At 46.2% G+C, this 26,787-nt stretch overlaps 1 protein-coding gene across 1 annotated transcript in view; it reads left to right on the top strand.

The window, feature by feature from the left end:
• The window catches only part of XRCC5 (X-ray repair cross complementing 5), a 511,073-nt gene that overhangs the window by 356,675 nt on the left and 127,611 nt on the right, over nucleotides 1-26,787 (top strand). Inside the window, exon 15 of the mRNA XM_078679276.1 lies at nucleotides 24,803-24,896. Coding sequence (XP_078535402.1) covers nucleotides 24,803-24,896 — 94 coding nt within the window. The remainder of the gene's footprint in view (nucleotides 1-24,802; nucleotides 24,897-26,787) is intronic.

Raw genomic sequence — 26,787 nt, 5'->3', positions numbered from 1 at the left:
CCGAATGGTGACGATCCAGGAAATCTTAGGATCCTTAGAGGAAGGAGACTATATGACGTCTTTGGTCCTACAGGACGCATATTACCATATCCCAATTCACAATCGCCACAAAAAATTTCTTCGCTTCGAAGTGGCAGATCAACATTACCAATTCTGTGTCCTACCGTTTGGCCTCAAATCAGCGCCACGCATTTTTACAAAATTCCTGGCTCCGGTGGCAGCTTTTCTAAGACAGCAGAATCACCAAGTCTTCCCCTACCTAGACGACTGGCTGGTGAAAGCACCATCTCTCACAGGCGCGCAGCTGTCTTCAACCGCCTGTCTCGATCTTTTCAACCACCTAGGTTTAACTCTCAACTTAGAGAAATCAACCTTACAACCTACAAGAATTCTAACATTCCTGGGGGCAACTCTAAACACAGTTTCGTCCAAAGCCTTCCCATCTCAAGAACGAAAACAAAAACTGATGGCTCTAGCTACCGCAGTGTCTTCAAAAAAGTCCATCAAAGTCAGAACTTTCAAATCCCTTCTAGGGATGATGTCTTCTTGCATTCTTCTCATTCCTCACTGTCGGCTCAGAATGCGCCCCATTCAGGAGGCTCTGAACAAACAATGGACCCAATGTACAGGCTCTTTCGTGGATCGCATAGTCATCACTCGACAAATAACAGAGGCTTTGCTGTGGTGGAAGACAAACAAAAACTTGTCCAAAGGTCTAACGTTCTTGATACCAGCAACTCCTCACGTCATAACAACAGACGCCTCTCTGGAGGGATGGGGTGCAGTCCTGCAGGATCTGCAAATCAGTGGCAAATGGACAGACAGAGAGAAGACTCTCCATATCAACCTCCTAGAACTGAGAGCAGTTCTTCACTCTCTTCAGGCATTCCTCCCTCGCATAAAAAATTCGGCAGTGCTTGTGCGAACGGACAACACAACCACAATGCACTACTTGAACAAGCAGGGAGGGACGCGTTCACTGACACTGTCTCGAGAATCGCAAAACATCTGGAACTGGCTACTGCTCAACAACATCACATTAACAGCAGAGTATGTCCCAGGAAAGGACAACGTAATAGCCGACGCTCTCAGCAGACAGAAATCTCTGTCCCACGAATGGGAACTGGATCAACAAGTTCTCAACGACGTCTTCTCGGCATGGGGGAAACCACGCATAGACCTCTTTGCCACCAGAGAGAACGCCAAATGCCACAGCTTCGCAAGCTGGCATCCCCAACCGAGGTCACTAGGAAATGCATTTTCCATCGCATGGCGCAACGTGTTTGCGTACGCATTTCCGCCATTTCCCCTGATCACCAGAGTCATTCGGAAAATGAAAATGGAACACTGCACCCTGATTCTCATTGCCCCATACTGGCCGAGACAACATTGGTTTACGGACCTCAGTCGCCTGTCTGTTCGACCATCAATCCAACTACGTCAACATCCAACTCTTCTCTCAATGTACAAAGGCCAAGTACTCCACCCGAATCTGAAATCTCTCAGATTATCGGCATGGCTCCTGAGTACAGAGAATTCTGTCACCTAAACATCCCGCAGGAGTGCAAGGATGTCTTAGCTAAAGCAAGAGCTGCCAGTACAAACAAAACTTATTCCTTGAAATGGAAACGCTTTTGTGTTTGGTGTTCAGACAACAATATCCATCCCTTCAAAATAACTCCAGAGCAAATACTGCCTTATTTACTACATTTGGCACAAACAGGGCTTGCACATGCCTCCATTAGAGTCCATCTAGCAGCAATCTCACGCTTTACAAGGGCTTCCACAGGTCCCTCACTATGGGCCAACAGGCTTATAAAACAATTCCTTAAGGGACTCTATAGATCCTTTCCAAGGCCAAGACGTATACCACCAACGTGGCACCTTAATATAGTACTCAACCAATTGATGAAACATCCATTTGAGCCCATACATAAGGCTGATCTAAAATACATCTCATGGAAAACTGCACTTCTTTTGGCCTTAACCTCAGCAAGAAGGGTCAGTGAGTTACAAGCACTTTCTATACAAGATCCTATCATGCAATTCAGAGAGGACAGGGTCATTCTAAGAACCAATCCTCGCTTCATTCCTAAAGTCCCCTCGGACTTCCATCTCAATGAACCACTTGTTCTTCGCTCATTCTTTCCGAACCCCAGTACTGTGGCTGAAAAATCTCTCCATTCTTTAGGCCTCAAAAGATGTCTAAAATTTAATCTGGACAAAGCGAAACATTTTAGAAAAACAAATCAACTTTTCATAGCCTTCAGCAGACCTAGAAAAGGCATGCCAATCTCTAAGCAAAGCATTTCCCGATGGATATCAGCGGCAATTGCCTTTTGTCACAATAAAGCAGGACGTCCATTGCATTCCACGGTCCGAGCACATTCCACGAGGGCTGTGTCCACATCGGCAGCATTATTCGCTGGAGTACCGATTCTGGACATTTGCAGAGCAGCGACTTGGAAATCGCCGCATACATTTACCAGGCACTACTGCCTGGATACGGAACTGATGCAGGATACAGCCGTGGGCCAGGCTGTACTTCGCCATCTATTCCAGTGAGATGAGCCTTCCTTCTTCCCACCATCCTACAATGGTATGCACATTTATTTACTTTATTTATTGTATTACTGATGGCATATAGTCGCATGATATGTTTTATCTCAGACTACTTCTTATGTTCCATCGCAAATGTGCATAATGTATTGCTCGCTATTCTGATTCAGGCATGTGAATCTATGAAAGACACCCATAATACTGGATAAGGAATGCGTTACTTACCTGTAACAGCAGTTATCCAGTATTGGTGTCTTTCATAGATTCACATGCAACCCTCCCACCTCCCCAGGAAGTACTCATCTCTCACTCCAGAACATATATTACGTCTACCTAGCTTGGTGCGTACGAAAATCTGAGAGACTGAGGCTCCTGGCAGGAAGGTTCTAGAGGGAGGTGGTAGCTGATTGGCTACCTTCAGGATTTTGGTCCTTTTTACAAAAGGACATGGATAGGCTACTAAGGCAAGACCCTTAGGCCTATTTTTCTCTATGTATGTCTATAGGACATTACTTTTCTATTACCGGGGCTCCAATCTCGACGACGGGGAATGATTCAGGCATGTGAATCTATGAAAGACACCAATACTGGATAACTGCTGTTACAGGTAAGTAACGCATTCCTTTCCACACCTCATTTAAGGATATGTAACCCTTTGTTAATCATTTCAGTTGGTGGCTCTAAGCTGGCTTTGTAGTCGAAACCCTTTGCCTCGGTCCATCTAACAAGGCGCTGTCTCTAAGGCCCCAGACACCGCCCTTAAAAGTGTACACCTTCTGACAGCCATGAAAGGCATGGCCGCAGCAAACAAATATAACACTATACGATGGAAGAAAACTCCTATTGCCTCAGAGACGCAGGGTTTTTTGTTTTATTTAGAAATAACACCTTTGTTTGGGCGGGTTGTATCTGAAAAAGAAAATTTACAGGGCAACTGTACTTTCAACCATAATTCCCTGCTGACACAGTGGGGAAGTTTAAATACTGCAAACCAGTGGTCAAAGTGAATTACAAAAAGCATGGGAACAGAGATTCTGAGTACAATGGGGGTGGGGGTCAGTGAGCGGAAGGGTGGTATAAAAGTCATGGTTTTAAAGAACAAAATATTCTATAACTATTGTGATGGTCTTTCACCTTCAGGTAACAGCATGTAAAATAACGCACACCTTAAAAGAAAAATAAATGCAAGTTAACTTAATCACTGAGAAATACACTAATTTAAGTTATGAAACCTCTTTCTGAAAGAGACTATCTGAAATAGACACATTAGTCATAGATTCCTTACCTTAGAACATTCCCCAGGCGTCAGACTGGATCCGGAAAATTTTCTGCTTAGCAGTACCCGTGCACGCCGATAGGTGGCATCATGCGGGTCCGCGCCCGTCACTGGCATCGTAAGCGCTGGGATGACTTCACGGAGACTATTTAGGCGCCACCCATGCACGCTGACATCAGTTCTTTCTTTTTCCGCGCTGAAAAGCGCAGATCCGTATTGAGCAGGTACCTCGGTCATTTTTTACCCATTTTTTTTTTTAGACTTTTTGTCTCCTTATCTTGTCTCCTGGTGCACGTAGGGATGCCCGGCTTTAAGTCTTGTGGGTCGTGCCACTGTAATATGTCGGTGGCGCACCCCCATGATGTCTGTCTCTACTGCCTGGAGACCGACCATGACTCCTGGGACTGCCGGGACTGCCGTGCCATGGCCCCGAAGGGCGGAAGCGGCGCCGGAAGTTGCTGGAAGTCCGGCACTTCTGTCACCGCCGCTCCGGGTCTAGTGGCCGTTTACAGAACCGCTCGTGAGACCGGAGCCGTCGCTCCTCGAGCTCTAAGTCTTCGCCTTCAGATTCCTGTTAGTGACGCCATAAGAAGTCATCGAAGAAGCGTGTTCGCTCTCCGGCAGGATCCCCCATCACCTCCCTCACTGGCAACCATCACGTTGGACAGATGGGTTTTGCAGATAGTCCAAAGGGGCTACTCCCTCCCCTTCGAGACTACCCCTCCATCCATGCCACTGTTATTCGATTGCATGTCGGAGGATCACATGGCCCATCTCCGCCAGGAAGTTGCGGCTCTCTTGGCCAAGGGAGCTATCGAGTGAGTTCCTGCCCCAGAAGTAGGTCTTGGTCGTTATTACCATTACTTTCTGGTGCCCAAGAAGGACAAAGGCCTGCGTCCTATCTTGGATCTCAGGAATGTCAACCGCTAACTCTGGAAGGAGAAGTTCAAACTGTTGACATTGGCTCAGGTTCTGTCTGCTCTCGACCCTGGAGACTGGATGGTGGCGTTGGACGTGCAGGGCGCTTATTTTAACATCCCCTATCTGCCTGCCCACCGGCACTACCTGCAGCTAATGGTAGGCCACGAGGATTTTTGGTTTACCCAGTCCCCTTCAGCCTTACCTGCGCCCCTCGAGTGTTCACAAAAGGGATGGCGGTGGTTTCAGCCCATCTGCTGTGGTATATAAATAAATAATACCGGATCTAGGTTTTACTAGGCATAGCAATAACAGATAGCTCAATAAATAAGAGTCAAGATTCGAGGTAGTAGGAGTTTGCAGGTTTATTACAGCATAAAGGACAGGAACAGGACAACCTGCATAGGAATAGGATGGCAGGGCCCAGCAGCTGCTGGGGCTGGATCTGGGATGAGCGCGCTAGGAAGGATAACTTTTTAATAACAGTACATGAGCATATATACATAACGCAAACACATAGCATTACATTGCAATAGGCGTAGCAGTGGGAGGAGCAATAGGCGTGACGCGTAGCAGTCGCGAAAGATAAGGGTGAAAAGAGGTGTAACAGAGGCGTATACATAGACATGTGATGCAAACGTAACAGAATATATCATGAATGGGGCGGAAACCATGGAGGGGGCTACCTGAGGAGCCGGGACCTCTAACCTGATGGTGCGCGCAAACTAGCAATGACGTGTTACTAGGAGAAGCTGGGGCTATGAACTCTGTGCTAGGAGCAGAGACTGAAGTCTGGAGAGTCAAGGCGACATGTACCTAAACAGTATCTAGTATCTGATGTTTAGAGAACATGTTGATATAAACTAGAAGTCAGGAGGGGAGAGGCTAACAGACACTAAGACTGGAGCATGCATTATTCTACATGTAGTGCGTGATGAAGAATATTAAATGACCATTAAATGCAGTATTTCTCTTACATGGAGACGTAGAGGCTAGACAATGACGGAAACTATCGATGCGATTCAGTAGCTTTTAGGAATGCAGAGAAGGAGGACTGGACTGATAATCTGGAATCATAACATACTCTTGGCAGACTCAGAGGCAGAGCCAGGCTGAACCGGGCACTGCGAGGCAGGAAGTAAGTGAAGGGTCGAGGATACAGGTGGGGGCTGTATCGCTCCTCAGCGAGGGCTTCAGGAGACAGGAGACAGGAGCTGAATCTGGTGTCCAGGCCCTTTTGAGGCCTAGAAACGGGGACTTTACAATGGAATAACGTGCACACTGAGAAACGTGGCAACGTAGCTTTACATGGGCCTGATATTCGTAGTATTCACGAGAACTGGGAACTGACATACTAGAGGTGGACACAACTGTAACTGCGTCTTTAATCGAACATAGGGAATACATATGCATATTTAATCATGCACACATAACATATGATGGATGACACGTAGGGACACAGAACATGGCAAAATTTACTTTTCCACATTCCCTCCTTGTCAATATTCATGATACCATCTATCATTTCATACAGTATCATTTGCTCGTCTCGAATTATCCTGGAACGGGATCTAGAACGGGGCTTGGGACTAGGAATACATGATGTAGCACAAATGCCGCAAATCGCAGGGCCACATTGTATACAGAGGCAGCAGCTGAATATGATCGCTACTGCAATACCTAGAAAGGACAAGACTTTCCATCCCCAGGCGGAAATTATATTCCAGAACCAACCGGACCATGTCCAGGTGCCTGGATCTTGGTGTAACAGATGGGCAATTTTATGGAGTCTGGTTATAGCTGAATAAACAGACGGCGCGTTATTTGGAATGAAAATGCAGCAACTAGATCCGATGACTCTACAGGCCCCGCCCCTATCGGCCAGTATGACGTCAAGGACGAGACGATTCTGTAAAACGACAAATCTCATAGCAGATTGCTCTTCAGTTAAGTTACCTAGAGCAGAAGCAGTCTCATTGACTACTGCTTCAAGGGTTCTGGTTAACCTACGGATCAGCTTACTATTCTGGATAGGTCCTATAAAGAAAAAGAAACCTCTGTTGAAATCTGTATACTGTTCTAGAGCAGTTTCAGTATAATCGACAATTGGGGACTCGATCTCCCTTCTATGTCTAATGTGTACTAGATGTGTGTTTCTATGATAATCAGATGGGGCTAGGAAAACTGGTGGCAGTAGGAAGGCAATGTAACAGGTTCCCTCCCAATCGAGGGGCAGACGAATATATGCAGTTTGACCACAAATAAAATAAGAATGACGTGAGGCTTTGAAAATAGACTTCCCACTGTCACTATACTTGACAATAGTAGTACAATCACTATGTCCTACGTGTACGGAACCATTATTTCGGACACATAATTCGCCTTTGACTGGCAGTACTGAAATAGCAGGTAAGTCTGGAGTAGTATCAGACTGAACATTCAGGACCATGAAATTCGAAGAATAATTACCTAAATTATACACTTCATTTTCTAGATCTAACCCGGTTCTGTGGGGGAGACCTGGCTTGTCTGGAAAACACGTACTGTTAAGAAAAGACATATCTGTTGAGGATGACGTTAACGTGGACCATGCTCCACACGAACCATTATGTGAAAAAGGATAAGGAAAGAGTGGCAGAACTCCCTTCGGCGTCTGGAAAGGGGGGAGTCGACCACACACCCAACAATTAGTGGCATTGCTGGTCTGATGGGAGTAATGTAACATGCGGATGAAAGAATTATTACGCATAGCGAGGCGGTAAGAGAGTTCATGAGGAGGTAGATCACTAAACGTGTGTTCTACTGTAACATTAGCAGACTTATTTACATGAGAAACTGGGAAATACAGGTAAAATGCATAACTGGTGCAGGAAATCATAATGCTGAGAAACAATATGAAACTTAGAAAAACGATGCATCGGATTGAGTTTTGACTAACTCTCTCACTATGGGGGTCTATTTTATACATGTCAGAAACAGTCTAACCGTTTCACCTAGGGGAGGACTTAGACAATCAAACTGGCTGACTTATTTTACTAGACCGGAGTTTCAACTTATACTCCTGTTGCGGGGTTTTCTCTAACGGGGAGGGTGCAGTATCATTGTTCTTTGCGGGACAGTCCTTGAGAATAGTACTTTGGCAATCCTTCAAATCCTGGGAAATGTTCTTTGAGACTGGTTTCAGTCCATAAAACTTCTTTATATGTGAAAGGTGCACCCAGCCTTTGCGACCCTCCAACTTCACGGCTGTACGGGTGGCGAGGAGGACCTGTCGGGGCTCCTTCCAGCGAGGCTCTAGCGGACTTGAGCGGTCAAAATTGCGAACCAAGACCATGGATCCTGGAACGATTTCATGCGGTGCCACCTCGGTATTGTCTGGAAATGCGGCGGCAACCTGTGAACGACAAGAGTTGAGGGCAGACATCAAGGAAGCTAGGTAATCTGTCAGCATATTACTTGAAACATCGGTAATACTTCGGGGTCTAGGAGTACCCCACATGTTAGGGGGGCGGCCGAAAACGACCTCATACGGGGACAGACCTGATCTGGAATGTGCGACCATGCGCATATAGAACAAAGCGACTGGCAGAGCTACTAGCCAGTCCACACCTTTCTCTTTACATACTTTGGCGATGCGGATTTTCAGAGTCTGGTTATGTCTCTCTACGAGACCTGCTGCTTCAGGATGGCGTACACAATGGAACTTCCACTGGTATCCTAACAAAAGGGAAACATGCTTCATTAACTCTGAGGAGAATGGCTGGCCGTTATCAGAATATACGACCCTAGGGAGTCCATAACGGGGGAAGAACTCACGAACCAACTGCTTGGCAGTGGTCGCGGCGGTGTAATCTGGAACTGGATATGCTTCTGTCCATCTGGACAAAGCGCATACAACTACAAGGACATACTTGAAACCTCGACATCGCTCCATCTGAATATAATCCATCTGGAGGACTTCAAAAGGGTGGTCAGGGGGTTGGAATCCACCTTGTTCCACCGGGACACTTTTACCTGGATTAAACTGACAACATATCATACAGGTACGGACTTTCTGCTTGGCTGCAGCTCGTAAATGCTTGTTGAACCAAATGTTCTGGATACTGTCTAACATAGCTTTTTCTCCTAAATGTGCTGGACTATGTGCAGTATTAATAATGACTTGAACCATAGAGTCGGGGAGAAACCATGTGGCTCTACCCTTCGTTAACCATCCTTGATCTGTCTGGACCCCTCCTTGTTCGGACCATTTCTTGATTTCTTCGGGAGTAGCATGTAACTGGATATCTATGACATCTTGAGTAGGGTCTTTAACTGTCATGCATGTAGTCGGATCTGGAGTGTGTGTCTGTGTCGGATTAACTGGAATGTCTGGAGTCTGTGCTGTAAGCTTGGCTGTGCGATCTGCTAGATCGTTACCTTGGGAAATGGTGTCAGTAACTTTCGTATGTGCTTTGCACTTCATGATAGCAATAGATGTCGGTAAATGTATGGCATCTAACAGAGCTTGAATAAGGAGACCATGCTGAATCTTGGTTCCATGAGAAGTCATGAAACCTCTCTCCTGCCAGAGCACTCCGAAGTCGTGTACAACTCCAAATGCGTAGCGTGAATCTGTGTAAATATTAACTTTCAAGTTCTTGGCGTGTATACAGGCTTGTGTCAGAGCAACTAGCTCTGCTGCTTGAGCGGACAGGGTGTCAATACGGTGTGTCTCAATAACTTCAGTATCAGTAGTCACTGCATACGCGGCGACTAGTTCTCCTGTACTTGTCCTCATACATGAACCATCCACATAAAGTGTCAGGTCGGGGTCTGGTAACGGAATATCTGTCAGATCTTGTCTTGGCTTGGTCGTAATGTTAACTACTTCCACACAGTCATGTGTGGCAGAATTCGTAGTAACTGATGGTAACAATGTAGCAGGATTTAAAACGTTGCAGCGTCTGATTTCTATGTGTGGCTGGAACAGTGTCAATTCATAACCTGTTAAACGTGCAATTGTCAAGTGCTGAGTCTGTGTTCGGTTTAAAAGAACTTCCACGGAGTGTGGAACTTGTACTGTCAGGGAGTGTCCTAAGACTATGGAATCACTTTGTCTGATAGCTAGTGCTGTGGCTGCAACTGACTTGAGGCACGCAGGCAGAGCCTGGGCTACAGGATCTAATGTGCTCGAAAAATAAGCACAGGGCTTGTATTGTCCTGCTTGATCTTGTGTGAGAACAGATAATGCTGTACCTTCACGTTCTGTGACGAAAAGTGTAAAAGGCTTACTGTAGTTTGGTGTAGCTAGAACTGGAGCTTGGCATAGGGCTTTCTTTAACTCATTGAAACTGAGTGTATGTTCAGATGTCCAAGGGAGGACAGTCGATGCGGCTGCCTCCTGTGTCGTTAACTGTATCAGTGGCTTAGCTAGAAATGCATACTGAGGAATCCATTGTCGGCAGTAAGAAGTGAGGCCGATAAAGGCACGTACCTCCTTCTGGGTCTTGGGCTGAGGAAGACTCGCTATTAACTGGATACGGTCTGGTGTCAACTGCCTACCCCTCTTGGACAGTAAGTGTCCTAAGTAGACCACTTGCTGGACACAGAATTGAAGCTTCGAAGGGGACACCTTGTGCCCCATCTCGGCAAGGAAATACAAGACTGTAAGGGATGCTCGCTCGCAAGCACATTCAGAACGGGCTGTGATCAGTAGATCATCAACATACTGGAGCAGGGCAGTGTCAGTTGGCATGTGAATGTTGTCTAGTTGTCTCTTAAGTGCTTGACTGTAAATACTAGGACTTTCTGTGAAACCTTGAGGAGCTCGTGTGAACATATAGCTCCTTCCATTTAAACAAAATCCGAAAAGGAACTGGCTGTCTGGATGAATGGGAACACTAAAAAATGCATTCTTGAGGTCTATGACTGTAAAAAATGAGGCTTCTGAATCAATGGCTGTCAATAGGGAAGAGATATCTGGGACAACTGGGTACTGAGGAATAATACATTTATTAAGCTCTCGTAGGTCAATCACTAATCGATATACTGGGGGTGCATTTGGATCAGTACGTTTCATGACTGGAATGATCGGAGAATTGCATACATTGGAGTCAGTTTCCACAACCACTCCTTGAGCGATGAGCTCGTCAATAATTTTGGATAAGGCTGCTACAGCCTCAGGTGGCAATCTGTACTGTCTGATTCGTGGTAACACTACACCTGGCTTGAGAGTCACACGATGGGGTGTGATTTGCATATAACCAACATCAGTTGGACCTTGCGCCCATAGATGCTGCGGAACATTAGACAATCTGGGATCAAAATCTCGTAATACATAGTGACCCTTGAAGTCACGTAGGAACAATCGTATTCCCTCTGGGGAACAGCATATAACTGCACCTAACTCTTTCAGTGTTTTAATACCTAATAGATTCTCTGGACATGACTTAGTAAGTAACAGATCAGTAGTGCGGGACAATGGACCTACTTCTAGAGTAACTGGCTTTGATATTTCATTTACAATGGGTTTTCCTGAAAATCCAAGGGAAACATTTCTTGAGCCTGAGAGCGGAGCCCCTGGAACTTCGGCGTGACTAATTGTGGTCCTACTTGCCCCTGTATCAATCAAAAACTTTCTGTCTTTCCCTAATACTTGACTGTGAACATAGGGACCTTCTTGATCTACAGGTATCTCGATGAGAGGCAAGCCTACCTCCCTCTCTAGGCTGTTTCATGAATATGGCTGATACTCTGGATACTCGGACTGTGCATACTGGTACATCTGCTGTGTAACATGCTGTGTTGCAGCGATGGGCTCCGGAGCTGTAACTGTCTGTGGTGCATTCTGTGGCTGAGGAATCTGTGAAACTTGTTCTTGTCTAGGCGGACGTGGTCTTTCTTTAGTCTTACCAGTAGCTATGTTGTGTTTCAGAACTGCACACTCGTTTATAAAATGACCTGGCTGTTTACAATAATTGCAGTTCCCTTTAACGGGAGCTGCAGGATGACTGGCTTGATTCGGACCCCTCTTCTGACTGTCTTGAGGAACAGATTGTGCAACTAGTACTTTCATTTTCGTGTCTTTCATACGTTTTCTCTCGTGTTCTTGCTCTTCTCTGATTCTGTTCTGGTGGTATTGGAGCATCTGTAACATCTGGGACGGGGTATTAGCTTGCCAGGTACTTTCGACTTTCAAAACTCGATTTTTAATTGGTGGACTTGAATTCTCGACTAATTTAGTAACAAAAAGGTGAGGGTATGACTCACTACTTGTCTTGAGGCAACTGTTGATACTAAAGCATTTCTCAAATCTAGAATAAAAATCACTAATGTCTTCGTCTTGTTTCTGTTTACAGGCTGAGATTGCATCCCAGTCTTCCTTTTTCGTTGTTAACAATCTGGGTAAAACTTGTATTAATAATTCTGGCAATTCTTTACATTTCGCTCCAAGACCGGTACCTGGTACTCGTGCCTTGTCTTCGGCTTCTAGAACTGCCCAATCGATCTTTTTCTCTCCCACCTCCCATTCTTTTTCCTTGAGCTTTTCATACACCCCTGCGGGCAGCAGAACCTTTAACATTTTAATTATATCTGGATACGTGTATTCTCCCATACGGAGCATGTCTTTTAATTCTCTATGGAACCCTGCTGGATCTTTATCATGACAGGGAATTAATTTCTTCATCTCTAGGAGTTCCATCTTTGTAATCGGAGTGTAAACAAACACTCGTTCTAGTTCGCCACCCGTTCCTCTAACTGGGTGGACTTCTCGTAACGGATTCTGTCTCTCTATGTAAAATGGTTTACTTTCTGGGGGTGAGACATGAACAAAATGCGGATTCAAAAACGTTCTATATTTGTGACGCTGTTCTAGAATGACACTAATTAAATCGGTACCTAAACCTTTCCATCTCCGCTGGAGTAACTCGTTCAGGATATCATGTAACGGGCCTGGATCAGAGTGCTGACCCTCATACAATGTAATGAGGTGCTGGATCATATACATACCCGCCAGTCGTTGCTCGGCTGGGGGCATTTTCAGAAACATTTGTGCCACTATTTCATCTGGAAAAGTGGTAGAATCAGTAATCCATCGGACTGCTGATCGGACTAGTTCTTGTTCATGCATGGTACTCAACTCACTGTAACCGATTCGTGATTTCAGAATGTGATCGGTAGCTTGAAATACTTGTTCTAGAGAACCTTGTTCTGGTGCTGGATGATGGAAAGTAGACTTGTGTTCTAGGCGTAAATGGCGATCTGGAAATCTAGATTTTCCTACATACGCTATTCTGGCGGGATTCTCGTCCTCTACCTCTTCAGTATCAGAGTTACTTTCTTTCTCGCTTACTTGTGCTGCTTTACGCTGTTCGTGTAACTTTATTATTTCTTTACGGATTTTCTTGTACATACTCTCCATAGCACCGACGGTCTTGTGCTTACCCTCGGCTATATTATCACTCCACCTTGTCAGGGTTTTCATTTCAGCCGGATCTTTAGACGGGTAATCTTGTTCTCTTATTAGACAATTGATCAGAAACTTTAATATCATGAGCTGGGTCTCAGCTTTCCTTTGAGACATGGCCTCGCCAATGCTTTCTGGATCATCCCCGGTACGGATGAAACGATATATTCTGTCTAGATCTTCTTTCATATTCGGTAGGGTGACTAGATACTCGGCCACCTTTCTTACGCGGAATGAATATAAAACCATATTATCCTCGCCTGGGACTGGATCATAGCCGCATTCATTAAGGGCTTTTCTTATTTCTGCTACAGACTGATGTCTGGGCGTACGTTGTGACGCTTGTGTATGTAATTCGGCTGTCGTTAAACGCTTGTGCGGCGGCGGGGTTTGAGGAGTACCTCCCCCTGCGGCCCCTAAACTAGAGTCGTCGACTGATGCTCTTCGTCCTGGCAGAGTGGGAAATGGAAATGCAGGCTGGACTTGTATGGCGGGCTGGACCGGGGGTACCGTAACAGGTACTCCGGTGTCTGGAGGAGCGGGTAGTGCCTGATTTACAGGGACTGGCGGAGCGCGAACAGGATTTGCATAGTTTGGGACTGTGTCGTCCAAATAGGACGAAATGAAAATATCAGCTGCGGTCTGTTTGTGACGTAGCTTGGTCGGAACTAATGGTGGCGGGAAATTACTGGATGCCTCGGGGGTCGCTTTTGGCAAGCCCTCGGCACGGAGAGGATACATACCCTTAATAAGGGCATGCCTCTGTCTGTCTGACTGTTCGGCTTTAACTTGTTCACCAATCTCGATTAATTCCCTTTCTTGGGCTCGTTCCAAGGATTCTCTACTTAATTCTGACTTTCTGATTTCTTTTTCGGTTCTTTTATGAGCTTCTTTGCGCCATAACTCGATGGCATCTTTCTGTGACTGTCTGGCTTTCTTTTTCCATAATGCTTCTTCTACTCTCATGATGCACTCGGCATCCCATGTGCCTGATACAGGCCATCTATACTTTTCCTCTAACTGTTTGGTATACTCGACCCATAAATCTAGATACAATATGGCGCTTATGCCATGCTTCTGATACATAAAATGACCTGGACTGTCCCTAGGCGGGACAGGAACTGCTGCTTCCAGCAGACCCTTTCTAGTTTTTAACTGACGTAACTTAGAAAACAAGGGCATGACTGAACTATAATCTGGACACAATACGATACACAATAAACACGATAACTACTTCACACTCATTCCACGACATCAAGATACATGAAGAACATTCAGAATAACAGTTCGAACAGAATACTACCTGGAATACGGAAAACAGAATACATGAATTTTATCGAGAACAGAACTGACTAGAACAGGAACTAGATGCACTGCTGAAACAGTACGAAACTTACCGGTCTCATACAGAGACACGTCAGGACCCGCATCCACCGAAGTGGACACTTCGTTTGTGGGACTGTGTACCACCAACCCACGGACCAGAGTCAATTAAATTGACCCTGTCTAGATACTACCCCAGTAACGGTACTCACCGGGCAGTAAGAACGGAAGGCCTCAGACTGGACGAGACTGCTTGGACGCCGGACGGACGAACTTCGGACTTCTGTTACGGGTGGGCCTCCGGATACCTCGGACCTTGGACTCTTGGCTTGGGCTCTGGTCGGGACTCGCCGCGTTCCTCCACCGTCTCGTCTGGATGCTGGACCGCCTCCTTCGTCTCCTCCGTGGGCCTGAGGGATACTTGAAGCAGAAATATCTGCCGGTGCGCAGAAGAGTTCCGTCACGACTGCAGAGGGTCAGGGGGTCGGCGTGGCTTCACCGACGCGTGGGGAAAGGGCAAGTGCCTGTTCGGGCGCCATTATGTGGTATATAAATAAATAATACCGGATCTAGGTTTTACTAGGCATAGCAATAACAGATAGCTCAATAAATAAGACACTTGCTGTTTGCTGGCCGGAGGTGGGAGAGCCCTCTGCGTGCTGTTTTAGCCTTTGAAGACTGCTTTCTCTCTCTTGGAGACCTCGCGGTACCCGCTGCGCGGGTCCCGCTTCGCCCGTGTGCTTGGGCGGCTGCTTTGCTTTCCGGTTAATCACTCTCTGGAACTGGAGGCGGACAACAGGGCTGCGAGCGCCAGGTGAGGTACAGGGACTCCATTGCCCAGGAGTCCCTGCGCTGTCATCACCTGCACCTGGTCGCTCTCCCTGTTTGTCCCGCCCCTGAGCGCCGAGTCAAAGGTGCCTGCGGATCCCTGCTCTGTGGGAGACACTTGCTGTTTGCTGGCCGGAGGTGGGAGAGCCCTCTGCGTGCTGTTTTAGCCTTTGAAGACTGCTTTCTCTCTCTTGGAGACCTCGCGGTACCCGCTGCGCGGGTCCCGCTTCGCCCGTGTGCTTGGGCGGCTGCTTTGCTTTCCGGTTAATCACTCTCTGGAACTGGAGGCGGACAACAGGGCTGCGAGCGCCAGGTGAGGTACAGGGACTCCATTGCCCAGGAGTCCCTGCGCTGTCATCACCTGCACCTGGTCGCTCTCCCTGTTTGTCCCGCCCCAGAGCACCTCCTCTCTATAATAGGAGTGGGAAGAGCCGCTGCGCGGGAGCGCGCGGGAGCACGCCCGGGAGAAGCCCGGGACAAGGGCGGGACCGTCTGTGGCCGTCCGGGGCCGAAGGAGGCCGGGCTGGGCCCACTCTCTTGGATTTCTTGGTTCGGGACTATTACCTTTTAGTTTATTTATTGACTTAGATCCCCCGGCAGAGTAGAACTCACTACGAACATCATGCCGTCCCCGGTAAGAGAGAGTACCCCATCGAAACCAGTTGTAGCCAAAAACCGGACTCTCGAAAAATACTTTACCCGGCAAGCAGGGGAGGGGGATAAAGAGTGTAACCTGTCCAGGTTAAGGGCCGAACGGAGACGCTCAATTGATAATATGAAAAACACCCTCCTGGGAGATCAAGTCCTTACACCCAGGGAAGAGCTGTCTAGAATTGATGATGTCCCATTATTATTGAGGGATTGTACTAATATCTCACCAGGGGCAGTTATAAGTTCAGCGCCAGGCAATAGCCCGAGTCCAATTAGGTCGAGAATTGATTTAGTGTCCCAACTTCCCCCGGCCCCTAAACCGAGGAAAGCTACATCTAAACCGTCTAACATTCAAGTAGTTTTTGGACCCCCCCCCAATAAGCGCAGGAGGAAATCTAAGGGTAACCAAGGAAAGAGTCAACCCAAGGTTTTACACTCAGACTTTGGCAAGTCCCTAAAAACCCCAATGCCGGTAGGAAAACCACCGGTGGTCTTAGACCCAAAACTCATTGTTAAGGATTCAGCTCCTGGTACGATAAAGGACACAGGAGCGGTTATTGCTAATATTCCCTTGTCTGTTGTCCCGCTTGGAAATGTAGAATTCCTGCTAAGGTCCCTGCTATTGCCGATCAGCGAGAGTATTAAAAAGATAGAGATCAGACTAACCATTCTGGAGGCGACATTAGGTAGTCTGAAAACTCAAGCTGGCCGACAGGGAGTGCAATCTGATCCCATTCTCCCTACCGTAGTGCCCCAATTGACGGCAAATAGTGTTGTCACTCCAGTCCCTTCACAAGCCGTGAATGTGGCTCCCTCACAACAACAACTCCAAAGACTAAAGCCTGTCACATCCAAACCTCCCCCTGCCAATATGCCCACCCAATCGCCAGGACCTGTACCCCCGGCACAGCCGGTAGGTAATACTATCCCAACCCCTTTAATGAAGCTCACCCTGAGACCACGCAGACCTAACTTACCCCCAGAGACTAACGCTTTTACGGTAGTCATGGCGGGTGTCCCCCCACTTGAGGAAGGGGAAAGGGAGGACTTTTGTGCCCTGAAAAGTAGGGTAATCAAGTGGTTAAATATAAACAGACCCCTTCCGACACATTTCAATAGTGAAATAATAATGGTAAGAAGGGTACCATGGGTGGGGAGAACACAAAAATCCATAAAAGGGGATTGTATACTAGTGAGTTTTAGGGATACAGGCACGGTGGAGTTTATATGTCAGGGTAAAAATAGCTCGAGGGAATCTACCATCCAGACCCTCCATGTGTCGTTCTTTTTCCCAATTAACCCGGGCCCATTTCAGCAACCCCAAACCCATGATACTTGGGAGAGGGTTGGGAGAAGGGGGAGACATCAGGCCTTACACCCCAGACCGATAGTTGGCCGACCGGAACAACCCCTTTTACACTCATAACCAGTTCAACTGTTTGTATGGACTAGAGGGGGTCGACTGACATACAGATAATACCTCCCATGGCTGTATTAAAAAGGGCGACCCGGTAGAAACATGGGAGGAGCTAAGTTTAAAGGCTGTACAAACTTCGGCGATTGGCATGGGGGATTTAATGTGTGTTGAACCTGAGGCAACAGTTAAAAACAACATAGGAGGGGTACCTGAACAGGAAATTCAAGGGCCATTGTTGGAATTAAGATCAAGGGATCAGGAGGGAGTGGAACGGAGGGGAGCGGAGGTGAGACTTATTTCATGGAACATAGCCGGTATAGCGGGTAAATTTTACAACAAGGAATGGGCTGAGTACATTAGGAAATTTAATATCATATGTGTACAGGAGACATGGGCGGTGGAGAATAACTATCACTTGCAGGGTTACAAGTGTTTTTTTGTTCCCGCGAGAAAGTCTAGTTTTGGGAGAGCTATGGGTGGCCTGTCTCTCTATGTAGATCTAGATCTTCCAGGCACTTGGTCCTTCCCAGATTGGTCCTCACACGGGATCCAGGCAGTTCGGTTTCATGGAAAGGGGCTACGGTTTTCTGTTTTTAATCTGTATAATACCGAGTCAGCAAATAACCTCACCCCGGTATTGACTGAACTCGAACAAAGGCTGGGACAAGAAATCGCATTTCAGAACAAGGGCCCATCCTATGGGTTGGTGGTGGCGGGGGATTTTAATTGTCATCTCTGTCCTGCATTAGTTAAAGTAAATACAGATTGGGAGCAATGCCCAATCCAGAAGGGGCCTCATTTTTCTCACTCACCTACCGGAGACGCTCTTAGGTCGCTCCGGCTGAAGTACGACCTAGAGCATACCATCAATATGATAGGCCCACAGCCGGACGGCACACTCCCACCAACCTTTAAAGGCAGGGGCTGTTCATCTATTATAGATTATATTTTGGTCTCGAGATCCCTGGTCAACAAAGTAATTAGTGCAGGGATAGATTGGAACAGCTTCAGTGATCATAACCCGCTTGTTTTAACGCTCACATATAGGGCGGGCCGAGGACCTAATGTCCACCACTTAATAGGGGAGAGGGTCACTGACCAAGGCAGGAGACTGAAGTGGTCTAGAATAGATGGGGCAAAATTTTATAAAAACTTGAGCAACATGGGTCTGCGGGTCATAAATGACTGCTTGGATCTGGAAGTACAGGGCGCAAGATTATTAGAAAAGTTTGAGCACATTGCAAATCTGATAGATGGGCTACTGAGGACCAATGTGCCCATACGTAACCTGGTTAATCCCCGGTGGTTTGACCAGAATTGCTCTAAAGCACTGAGGGAACTGAAATGCTCTCTTAAGTTAAAACCACGGGACCCACAAAAAATCAGGGCAAGCAGAGATAAATACAGAAAAGAGACCAAAAGGAGGAAACTCGCTTTGCAGGCAGATGCCTGGGCAGATCTGAGAGAGGCTGGGAAAAGAAGGGACCTAGCGGGGTTCTGGAGAATCATCAACAATCCGACCTTTTTAGAAAATGATTCTCCAGAAATAGGGACCAATATCCTACCGGAGCAGTGGGTTACCCACTTTAGGAGTCTGTACAACCATGATTCAGGTAACTTTGTAGAACTACCAGCAACTCAAAGCCATGCTCTACCGGCAGTGTTTACTCTTAAAGAGATCACTGTAGGGATGGAAAGCCTAACCAAGAATAAAGCCCCGGGTCCGGATGGAATTCCCCCTGACCTCTTTCTTAGTAATATAGACCTATGGGCCCCCTTGATGACTAGGGTCTTAAATGCCGCTATCTCCTGTGGTCTCCCCCCATCGTGGTCCAAAGCGATTATTGTGCCAATTTTTAAAAAGGGCAATAAGGACGATCCTAGATGTTATCGGCCTATCTCCCTGATCGACGTCTCAGCCAAACTTTTGGGAAGGGCAATTTTGAACAGATTGTCAGAGTGGACCAAAGAGAATAACATCTTTTCGGATACCCAATACGGGTTCAGGGCAGGGAGGTCCACCAGCGATCAATGCCTGAACCTATATATGCTGACTGCCAAATACACTCTGGCCAGTGATGAGCCCATTTATATGGGATTCATGGACCTGGCAGCAGCATTCGATCACGTCAATAGAGGGAAGTTGTGGGACATGATGGCAGGTCTGGGGATCGAGAGCGGTCTAATTACTATTTTAAGAGAGCTACACACTGACACCACGGCTACAGTAAGATTTAACAGGGAGGGGGGATTGTCTGAGTCCTTTCCATGCAAAAGTGGAGTCAGACAGGGTTGTATCCTCGCCCCTTTTTTGTTCTCCCTTTATATCAATAATTTAGAACAATCTCTCTTGGGTCTAAAAGCAGATTCTCCAAGGGTTGGGTCGCGGCATATCCCTGTCCTGCTTTATGCAGATGACGCGGTCTTGCTCGCGCGTACACCCCGAAGTTTGCAAATTTTGATAGATGGGTTCGTCAACTTTATGAGTGATTTGGACCTATCTGTCAACTTAAGCAAGTCTTATGTGCTCCTGGCAGGCAAAAAACCCTCCTCTAAATCAGTTTATACAATAGGTACCCACCGCTTAGAGGAGGTTAAAACGTTCTCCTATCTTGGAGTAACCTTTGATGGTCTTCTCCAATTTAAGTCCCTGGTGGAAGAACGCTGCAATAAAATGATTGCCTCCAATGGGGCTATAGCTGGTTATGGCAGGAGGCTGGGCAGGTGGAGCCCGGAACAGATGTTGATCCTGTACGACTCTGTAACATGTTCCAAAGTAAGCTACGGGGCAGAAGTCTGGGGCTTTGTGAATACGGCTAGAATTGGACAGGAAGAGAATAGACACATGAAATCCATCCTGAGGGTACCACCCAGTACTGTTGGATATATTGCTCATAGGGAGCTAGGGAGGCCACACCTGGTGGACTCATTAAAATTGAGGCCAATTGTGGCATGGCTAAAAATTTGGGCAAATCCAGACGCATATTTAACCAGAGAAATTCTACTGGACTGCCTGAGTAGGACTCATTGTATGCGTATCCCCTGGCTCAAATATGTGAGAAACACTCTTGAAGAGTTAGGGTTCGGAAATTTTTTCAGGAACCCCACAACCATCTTAGCACAGCACAAGAAACAAGTAGGGGAAATTTTCCTAGAGCGGAAAACCCAATGTCGTGCGGAGGTTGAAGGAGAGAAAAAGTCCGTGAGGGCTTACAACTTGATCAAGAGCGTGGAGGGTATGGAGCCCTATCTGTATCTTGTACATAATGCACAGGACAGATTCCTTATGTGTCGTTTTAGATTGAACTTACTTCCTTTTATGTTGGCCTTTCCACCAGGTTTTACTATGTCGATTGAGCAGAAGGGACCCTGCGGCTGCGACAATCGGTCTCCGCAGGACTCCCTTCATTTTACTTTGCTTTGCCCCTATTTTTCTATGCCCAGGCGTAGATTTTTAGTAGACATACTAAAAAAAGCCAAACTGGAACATGCCATGGATGCTTTAGTTTATTTGCAACAAGCTTCTGATCCGCTAACCTTATGTTGTATTATGAATTTTATTAAGGTGGCGGTTCGTTTAAGGATGACGAAGGGAGAGGAATGAACGACCTGGGATTTTATATCTTAAATTTATGGCCCTGTATGTTGGGATTTTTATTGTATTCATGTACAAGGATCTTGACAAAGATTTAATGCTTCTTTTAGCTGTGTATATATTTGTGTGTTTTTATGGTGTCATGATCTTGATTAAGATTTAATGTTTTTCTCATTTATGTATATATATGTGTGCTTTTATGGTGTTTTCTAAACACCGAATAAAGATTCTAAATAAATAAGAGTCAAGATTCGAGGTAGTAGGAGTTTGCAGGTTTATTACAGCATAAAGGACAGGAACAGGACAACCTGCATAGGAATAGGATGGCAGGGCCCAGCAGCTGCTGGGGCTGGATCTGGGATGAGCGCGCTAGGAAGGATAACTTTTTAATAACAGTACATGAGCATATATACATAACGCAAACACATAGCATTACATTGCAATAGGCGTAGCAGTGGGAGGAGCAATAGGCGTGACGCGTAGCAGTCGCGAAAGATAAGGGTGAAAAGAGGTGTAACAGAGGCGTATACATAGACATGTGATGCAAACGTAACAGAATATATCATGAATGGGGCGGAAACCATGGAGGGGGCTACCTGAGGAGCCGGGACCTCTAACCTGATGGTGCGCGCAAACTAGCAATGACGTGTTACTAGGAGAAGCTGGGGCTATGAACTCTGTGCTAGGAGCAGAGACTGAAGTCTGGAGAGTCAAGGCGACATGTACCTAAACAGTATCTAGTATCTGATGTTTAGAGAACATGTTGATATAAACTAGAAGTCAGGAGGGGAGAGGCTAACAGACACTAAGACTGGAGCATGCATTATTCTACATGTAGTGCGTGATGAAGAATATTAAATGACCATTAAATGCAGTATTTCTCTTACATGGAGACGTAGAGGCTAGACAATGACGGAAACTATCGATGCGATTCAGTAGCTTTTAGGAATGCAGAGAAGGAAGACTGGACTGATAATCTGGAATCATAACATACTCTTGGCAGACTCAGAGGCAGAGCCAGGCTGAACCGGGCACTGCGAGGCAGGAAGTAAGTGAAGGGTCGAGGATACAGGTGGGGGCTGTATCGCTCCTCAGCGAGGGCTTCAGGAGACAGGAGACAGGAGCTGAATCTGGTGTGCAGGCCCTTTTGAGGCCTAGAAACGGGGACTTTACAATGGAATAACGTGCACACTGAGAAACGTGGCAACGTAGCTTTACATGGGCCTGATATTCGTAGTATTCACGAGAACTGGGAACTGACATACTAGAGGTGGACACAACTGTAACTGCGTCTTTAATCGAACATAGGGAATACATATGCATATTTAATCATGCACACATAACATATGATGGATGACACGTAGGGACACAGAACATGGCAAAATTTACTTTTCCACACTGCGCTGATCAGGGGTACCAGTCTTCCCCCTATCTCGACGACTGAATGTTGAAGTCTCCTCAGACTACTGCAAACTTCCTGCATTTGCTGGGGTTCACGTTCAACGTGCTGAAGTCACACCTGACTCCCTCTCAAAAGCTACTTTTCATCGGAGCAGTTCTGGATACAGCGCAGTTTCAGGCTTATTATCCTGAGCAGCAAGTCTGGGACATTCAAGCTATTATACCAGTGTTTCAGCCTCTATCCCGGATTTCGGTAAGAATGACTCTGAGGCTGATGGGCCTCATGGCCTCCTGCATCCTGCTGGTGGATAATGCCAGGTGGCATATGCGGGCTCTGCCGTGGGACCTAAAGTTCTAGTGGGTGCAGCATCAGTGGAATCTTTCCGATTGCGTCCGGATCGCGGAGGGCACTGCACACCAATTGCAGTGGTGACTAACGATCCAGGATTGGGTCAACAGAAGATCCCTTTTCCTTCCGCAACCAGACTTCACGGTGGTGACAGATGCATCACTTCTGGGATGGGAAGGCCATATGGGGTGGGGGATGTTCAAAGGGCTCTGGTCTCCAGCGGAGTCCGTACTCCACATCAACCTGCTGGAGGTCCGGGCGATCCGACTTGCACTGAAAGCATTCCTTCCTTCTCTCAAGGGAAGAATAGACAGGTGTTCGTGGGCAACACCACCGCCATGTGGTACTGAAACAAACAGGGTGGGGTGGGGTCGTGGACCCTATGTGAAGAGGCTCTCCGCCTCCGGACGTGGCTGGAACATAAGGGCATGTCCCTGGTGGTTCAACACCTGGCAGGTTCCCTGAACGCCAAGACAGACAAACTCGGCCACCGCTGCATGATGGATCACGAATGACGTCTTCACTAGGAGGTGGTGCAAGGTCTCTTTCATCAGTGGGGAGAGCCTCAGTTAGATCTGGTCGCCACCGAAGAGGACACGCAATGTCAGCAGTTCTGGGCTTTGGAATTTCAAATGCAGCCCTCGCTCGGCGACTCTTTTCGTCTCAAGTGTAATTGCTGTCTTCTATACTCCTATCCTCCTTTACCACTTCTGCCCAGAGTGCTGAAGAAGATCAAGCGCAACCGGGCCCAAGTCATTCTGGTGGCTCCGGATTGGGCACAAAGTGTCTGGTATTCCGAGCTCTTGACCATGGCAATCGATCCTCCGATCCGACTGCCTCTTCAGGAGGATTTTCTGTCGGAGCAACAGGCGACGGTCCTCCACCCGAACCTGTCCAGCCGTGACAGCTTTTGACCTTCCTCCCGAAGTCTGTAATGTCATCTTGGCAGCCAGGCGTCCCTCCACTAAAATGGTATATGCCTGTAGAACAAATCTATGGTTATGGTGCACAGCAAAAGGCTTTGATTCCCCTTTCTGCCCCTTTCAGAGGTTCTCCTCTTCATTCTTTATTTGGCCCAGCAGGGCTCTGCTCTGGGCACCCTTAAAGGCTATATTTCGGCCTTTCTTCGCCTTCTCTTTTCAAGTTCCCTATTGTAAACATATTTCTTAAGGGCTAAAGCCCTTAAGAAATATGTTTACAATAGGGAACTTTCCTTTTGTAATGCCCCAGTGGGACTTGAATCTGGTCTTAACTTACCTTATGTGTGCTCCTCTCGAGCCACTACATAATTGTCCTCTCAGACTCTTGATCTTAAAGACTGCTCTTCTGGTTGCCATCACCTCTGCTCGCTGGGTGAGTGAGCTTCAGGCTCCTTCTTCTAAACCTTCTGTCCTTGCTGTTTATCCGGACAAGAGGTCCTTCGAACTAGACCTTCTTTTCTTCCCAAAGTGGTTACCTCTATCCATCACTTTGCCCACCTTCTTCCTGCCCCCTTCCTTGGTGAAAAAGTAGCCATCATTAGGGGTGCACGCCCATTCCACCAGGGTGACAGCAGCCACTATTGCTTTGGGACGTGGAGTCCCCCCTCAATGACATCTGCCAGGCAGCCAAGTGGGCATCATTGCACATGTTCACTAAACATTACTGCCTGGATAGCCAAGTCCAAGAGACGGCTTCTTTATATGGGAACATGATTTTGTTTCATAGGCGATGGATGCATTGTATATTTTGTCTTGGGTTTTGGTAAGGATTCCTATGGAGGGGTGTGTGTGAACGCACTGAGTGTATGTATATTGAATGTGATGGCTAATTAACCGCTATATGTATGTGCCACTTCAAGTGTACTCTACTTGTCTTATTGATGAGTTATTATTCGTGCCATAATGGTTCCTTGGCATTGTAAGAGGACAAGAAGAAAACCTTGCGCACCTAAGTAACTATCTCATGCTTTCAGTCGGCTTGGTGGGTCAATGAACATATTACTATCAGAATGTAAAGGTTTGTTGCATAGGTCATTTTGTCTTTTTGTCTTGCAGAGATGACGGGGAGCCAGACGCAAAGAAAGGGAAAACAGAGGATGAAGAGAAAGAATTTAGTCTTGCAACTCTGGCTGAAGGAAATATCACATCTGTAAGCACTGCCCTCAAATACTTCTTGTACATCATACTGAAAATCAAAGTCGATTTCTGCACCTACTTATCGTAACTCACTTTATTGTTTAATCTATCTTGTGTGTTAGAGGTTTGTTGAAGCTACTGGGCTTTGCACTTCAAAGGAATCATTGCTGCCAACAATGCATACAGTATACTACCAAAAATGTTTATGAAAATTCAAGCAATCAATTAAAATTAACAGAAATCTAAAAAAATGTTGGTGAAATTGTTAACGTTATATCCATTAATAACAAATGTAATTAGATCAAAAATGTGAGATTAAATTTCTCCTGCACATCAAGAGGCCACCATACTGTATCTCCCTGGGGAAGGACAAAGGCAGAGTTTTTAAGGGTTTTCAAAGGGGAAATCATCAAACCCTCCAAAAAATGCTGAGCAGGGTAAACACAGGAGAAAGCGTAAGATTCACTTGCTTGGCTGGGCTACTGAGAAAGGATAGCATCCCAACCTCAGAAAGGCTTTATACACATCCAGTAATTGTCTTTTTGTATTACTTCTCAATACTAGGGTCTGAAACTAGCAGTATATGCCTTCCTCTGAATTGTAGGTCTTGCATTAGAGGCCAGTGGTTCTCCCTAACGCTACCTTTGTAAATTCGGCTATGCTCCGAATTTGGAAAGTTTATAAAAAAAAAAAGGCTATTTTTGTCGATTGGGCAAGTTCATTTGGTGTTGGTTGTCTGTATTAGCTGAGCGCCAAGATATCCCTTCAGGGAAGATTCGTTTCATGCAATACTAAATGCGGTAAATAAATAACACACACAATTGGGGATCACAGAGGATCTCTGTGATTGGTTCTGCTACCTTCTCGAAGGAGGAACGGACTGGAAGGTAGGTGAAAACCCATTTTACAAAAGGTGGGCCAACAAGGTCTGGGTGAATTAAATTAACTGTTAAGTGTGTGCGTTTGGTTGACACAAAATCTTTCTTGCCATCTCTTGGAAACCCAGGACCCTTAGTTACCCACCGCTCTGAAAACTTGATGTTTCTATCCTGGTTTCCAGTTGTAACATGTGTAATGATGTACTGTTATGTAATGGAATGTTTGTGTTAGAAGGTTGAATGGAAGTGGAGTATATACAGTACAGTTCGGAGAGAGCACCAGTATCCTGTGCCCTGGATAAATATGTACAAAGGCCGTGCCGACTAAGAGTTGGTAATTGCAGCTAATACAATGGCGACGAGTGAAAAACTTCCATGTACAATGGTGGCTGCACTCACCAGTAAGAGAGCAGGGCATTCAAAATCTGGAGCCCGCGAGCTATGATGTGGCGTTCGTTGCCTGTGAACATCCCGCAGTGAGTAATTGCCTGTGAAAGAGCATTGCGCTCTCAAGATAGTGCGGAAAGTTAAAACTTATCCTCTGTATCTTTCTTCGAAATGACCACAATCTGAGATAGCCATGGTGTTTGCATCTCTGTTCTATCCAAGTGTAATATCGTTTGTAAGTCATATGTCTTTTCTAGTAGCTTTTTCCTGAATTTTACAGAACAGCATCCTTGAATTATCCTAAACCTTATCACTTCTTCATTGTTAAACTTCTCATATTCACAAAAGTGACTTACTACCTTAATCTTGTATGTATTCATCCATGGACTCATCCTCTTTTTGAAAAGCTACACAGAAATGACATTTTTGAAAATCCATATTCCTTTGCAGATCAGACCTTTCATTCAGACATTTAATGAGACCTCTATATGTAGTCGTTTCTTGTTCCGGAATAGTCCCGATCAAATTATTCACATCATCACCTACAAGATTAAGCAATTGGTCATTTGATTATTAATCAGAGAATTTTTTGCACATAGCCTTAAAAAAATGCTCGGCTGGACCTAAAAAGAAAAAGTG

The sequence above is a fragment of the Lissotriton helveticus genome, chromosome 3_1 (genome assembly GCF_964261635.1).
Source record: "Lissotriton helveticus chromosome 3_1, aLisHel1.1, whole genome shotgun sequence".
In the NCBI taxonomy this organism is placed as follows: domain Eukaryota; kingdom Metazoa; phylum Chordata; class Amphibia; order Caudata; family Salamandridae; genus Lissotriton; species Lissotriton helveticus.
Note: the sequence above shows the minus strand (reverse complement) of the source record. Positions and strands in the feature narration are given on the sequence as shown.